The 4,693-nt window shown below is 40.3% G+C and overlaps 1 protein-coding gene across 1 annotated transcript in view; it reads left to right on the plus strand.

Annotated features, from left to right (window-relative positions):
* Positions 1-7: 7 nt before the first annotated feature.
* KIAA1551 (KIAA1551 ortholog) overlaps positions 8-4,693 on the plus strand; it is a gene marked incomplete at its 5' end in the record, with an annotated part of 8,091 nt that continues 3,405 nt past the window's right edge. The window contains one exon of the mRNA XM_010141879.1: positions 8-4,693. Within this exon, the coding sequence (XP_010140181.1) occupies positions 8-4,693 (4,686 nt within the window).

The raw sequence follows: 4,693 nt of genomic DNA on the forward strand, positions 1-4,693 counted from the left end.
CTGGAATGTAAGAGTACTCTGGAAAGCTGATGCAAAAAAGAACCTGCAAAGTGAAGAAGCACGTTACACTCAGTTGCTTTCTAGCGCACATGCTTTTCCTCAGACAAATGCCTATTCCTCTAAAAATGCATGCCCTTATGCTGGAAATAACCAGATGGTGTATCCGCCAGCTAACAATGTTGCCTTTCCTGTTGTAAATGCTGAAGGATTCAGAACTTCAGATCAGGCCTTGCCAGGAGCATCCGTAGCTCGTAATGATTTTTTTGACGCTACATATGCAGTTGGTCGACATGCACGGCCCTGTGTACCAATAGCTCCAAAACCTCCCAATCAGACATCACGTTTGTGGGCAGAGCTGACTCAGAATTCTTGGCCAAACTCTGATGCCTACATTTATTCGCTTATAAATTTACCTCCCCCCTTTTCTCAAATGAACAGTGGAAATAACATGAGTCATGTAATTCAGGAACCTCAGTACGTCACCTCAAACAGTTACACTGTGCAGCCAGAAATACCACAGCCTAGTTCTGTGAGAACTACAATGATATATCAAAGTAACATTAATTCCCAAAATAATTCTGTGTCTCTTTGTACATCTGAACAACATATCCAAAACCAAATATATCATTCCAATGCTCAGTTTAAAGTTTTACACTCACTGAATCAAAATACTGAAGCAAATGTACAGCTGCCACAATATCAACCAAGTCAGATGGGATCAGAAGCTCCCAGCGGATGTTCTGCACCATCTTTCTTGCCTGCCAACTGTGATTCAAGAGCTGCAGCACAGTCTTCAGTAGGTGTACCACAGGCAGTTCATAACTTGCCTGATAGATACACTTTTAGCCAACAGAGGCGTTCATCATATCCAAAAAATGCTTCTGGTATGAATAGTGTTCAGCAACACTGTCAGAAACAGCAATCTGGAGAAGTCAGTCACTCAGTTAGGAATGTCTGTAAGTCAAGTGGAAACGTGACAGCAAATCAGCCTTTTAATGAAGTGTCTGTGCCATCCCCTAGCATTTACAACGAACTGTATGATATTATGCAAGAATTTGAAACTCTTTCTTCGGAGGTTCCTTCAAAGCCGCTGAGTGATTCTCCTTCAGTTCAAGAAAGCCAGACTAGTAGTTTAATGACTAGGCCTGTTCATTCTCAAATTTCTTCAGCAGCAGCAGATAGAAAAACAAGTGCAAATGACAAACTGGCTCAGGAAGCTCAAAAGCTGTTAGCTATTAAAAAAAAATATGCCTTGCTTGAGAAGATGCATCTTTATAAAAGAAGACTCCTAGCAGCTTCAGAACCTGACAAAAGTACTCCCCCACTTCCCCCAAGTAATCAAGGTACCCTTGCTAATTGTCTTCCATGTGTGCCCAACCAAAATGTACCACCTTCCCCATCTGAAGCAGCAAAGACAGAGAATCCAATATGTAACTCCTCACCTGAAGAAAGAAATGACAAAATCATAGCCAGTGCTGATAACAGAGGATTAGAGGTGACTCAAAGTAACCCTCAGGTGAAGCAGGAAAGCCTTTCATCAAGCTCTGCTCCTATTCCCTCTCAGAGAAAACTCCCAGCTCAATTAAAAAATCCAGAGAGTGCTCCCATCTCGGAACAAAGGGATGCATATGCCGTGGCTTCTTCTCAAAAAACTGTGACACCTTTGAACAATGGTTCATCTTTTAGTCAAGTGGATAGCTCTATTAAAATTGCATCAAAGAATGTACCAGCTTTCCCTGAGAACTCATCATTTCTTCAGTTTGTATTGAGCAGCACAAATGTATTGAAAGAGAAGACAGCTGGTGCTACTGCTAATAAAATACTAACTCATCTCCTGAGTAGTGAAAAAACATTGGCAGATACATCCGAGTCAGGTGGAAGGTTACTAAAAGACTCTAGTGAGAAGAATGTACACGGTTGGAAAGGTGAGCAGGCAGTTATGGTTCATGCAAACTCTCCTGTATCAGAAACAACTGAATCTGGTGAAGCTAAGAGTGATGTAGCTCAGAAAAAAACACCATTTACTGAAAACACAACTTTTAAACAGAGCGGTTGTAGTTTGGAAGAGCTAAATGCATCCCTTGGCTTGTGGAGAAAGGATCTGTCGGAATCTGGAAGTAATCAAAACAGCCAGTCAAATGAAAGCTCCGCAGCAAATCAGCCTTACAGCCAAAACACAAAAAACAGAGAACAAAATAATGTCGTGGTTAGTACAGGTGAAGTAATTTTGCCTGTAACAGCTGCCTCTGCAGGACAAAAGCTTGATACACTGAGTAGCAGTGTGATAAAAAGTTTTGAACTCCAAGTTGCTGTTGTCTCTCCTTTAGTACTTTCTGAACAGAGAGCAGGTAAAACCTATCCAGTGATTGACTCAGGAAGCACAGGTAGCTTGCAAGAAGAGGGGAAAAATGGTTTAACTGTGGTAAATATCAATAAGGGAACAACAGAAACTGTTCAGTTGTCACCCAGTAATTGTGTTCTGGTGCAGAAAGTGGACTCACATTTGCAACAGACCAAATTAGCTGAAGGAAACAGAATAGTAAAAAATGTGAGTGCAAGTGATTCGTATGATGAAAAGCAAAGGAAAGTTAGTCAATCTGCACAAGATACCAGAGAAAATCTGCAGCTTGGATTACAAAACAAACCTTCTCCTCCAGATGAAGGTAAAAAACTCCATAAAGAAAAGCAACCTGAGTTAGAGACAGGAGAGACATTCACAGCAGTGCTGGAAGAACAGATGTTTCGTATTTCCAGTGTATGTTCTCTTGTTGAAGGCGATACATCTTATAATCCACAAATAGCAAGTATCTTCAGGTCAGTCCCTGAGACGCGTACATTAAATGGTAATTCATCAGAAGGAAAAACATCTGACCCGAGGCAAGAGGAACAACGGCTGGACTTGTGTAAAAGTGACCTGAGTAGTAACACTCCCCAAAGAGACACCTTGCTGCACAAGATGTTGGAAGAGTCATCAAGCTGCATGAGTAAAGCAGATAAGATTTTGGATGGTATCACAACTAGTCATTTGGAGAAAGAAGGCAGTGGAAATCCTCTTAAAACAATTTGTACCTCAGATCAAAAATTGTCATTCGATGCACCTTTCAAGCATCCTGAAAATGACTTGGAAATTCCTGCTAGTGTAAACCAGCAGTTAGCTCAAAATTCACCAGATTTCTCGATCAGCGTAACTGATGAAACAAATGTGTTCACTACTCCAAGAGACAACAATAAACAAAATTACATATCTGGTAAAAACAGCACAGAAAAAGAGATCAACCTTGCTGGAGCGGAACCTGTTAAATGTCTAAACAACCAGTTGTCTGAACTAGTTGAAGAGTTTCCATATGGCATTGAAGGTGTTGATAGGCTAACAAAAGAACCAGTACAAAATGTTTTTGTGGCTGAGCGGATGGAGAATCAACCTCAAAAAGAGACCAAAATTTGTGACAAAAATTCTTCTTTGCAGGACCCAGTAGATCAGATAAAAATTGCAGTGTTAAGCTCTGATCAGGTGCAAGAACTGTTTCCTGAACACAACCAGTGTTCCTCTAGTGACAGCAGGAGAGTAGCGAGTCAACAGTCAGAAAAGGCTTCAGCTGAGCGGGAGAACCTTGAAGGCAGTATTCAGCCTAGTCAGTGTCTATGTGAGAAGAGAAAATCCCCACAAAACCCCTCCGATCCCAGAAAGGAAAAAAAAAAAGATTGTTCTTTAATGGGTTGGCTCTCTGTACCATGCCAAATACCACAGTGCCGTGATAATTTAAAAATGTCTCATTCAAAGAAAAATGATGATCAACTTTCAAAATCCCAAAATATTAGCTCTACAGAAAGACAAGAAACCAACAGTAAATCTCATGCTGTAATAAAGAACAACTGTGCAGGGGGAAACCTGCCAATTTCTGAAAAAATCCCAAACAGTGTTAGCAAAAATAGAAAAGAGAATTGGAAATACCTTCCTGTCATGAACAAAAAAGCTAGGCTAAACGTGGATAATGAATACAAACTGCTTTTAACACAACAGGAAAAAGTTGGACCACTTAATTCATCTGAAACGCAGGATGTTGATAAATCTAACAGGAGCTGGAAGGAAGAGCTGCAGATTGACAGACAAACCCCGTTGTCAGGCAAAGAACTTCATTCTGACAAAAAAGAACATCAGACATCCTCAGAAGAGTTGTCAGAGAAAGGTGGTCATACAGATGCAGACAACATAACAAAGTCATCCGAAAAGAACGAGGGAGTTTTCAAAATGGAATCCCTTTCAAAAGATAAAACTGAAACAGGTTTGGCCATGAAATCCAAAGCAGATGTTCACAAATTTACAAAATCAGAAACTTTTGAAATCAAGCACACTGAAGTCAATCAAGGACAAAAAATTCAAACCTGTGGAGAGAACTCAGTTGAAGAACAGAACTGTAAGAAGCAGAAGGAGGTACTTGGACAAGACGTGGGAATTAAAGAGAAAGCAAAATTGTCAGCAGAAATAAAACATAAGAAGCTGAATAGTTACTGTGCTGATGCTACAAAGTTCCCTAATTTTGGCAGTGTAGACTTAAAGTCAAGAAACCCCAAATTTTCTCAGCATAAATCTATGAAAGTTCATCCTTCAAAGGAACAGTCATACAAACGGAAGAGGAAGGAAAATATGATTGGGAAGAGAGACTCTAAGAAAAAAAGGGTGGAAGAGGAAAGA

The sequence above is a fragment of the Buceros rhinoceros genome, unplaced genomic scaffold (genome assembly GCF_000710305.1).
Source record: "Buceros rhinoceros silvestris isolate BGI_N320 unplaced genomic scaffold, ASM71030v1 scaffold9558, whole genome shotgun sequence".
Taxonomy (NCBI): domain Eukaryota; kingdom Metazoa; phylum Chordata; class Aves; order Bucerotiformes; family Bucerotidae; genus Buceros; species Buceros rhinoceros.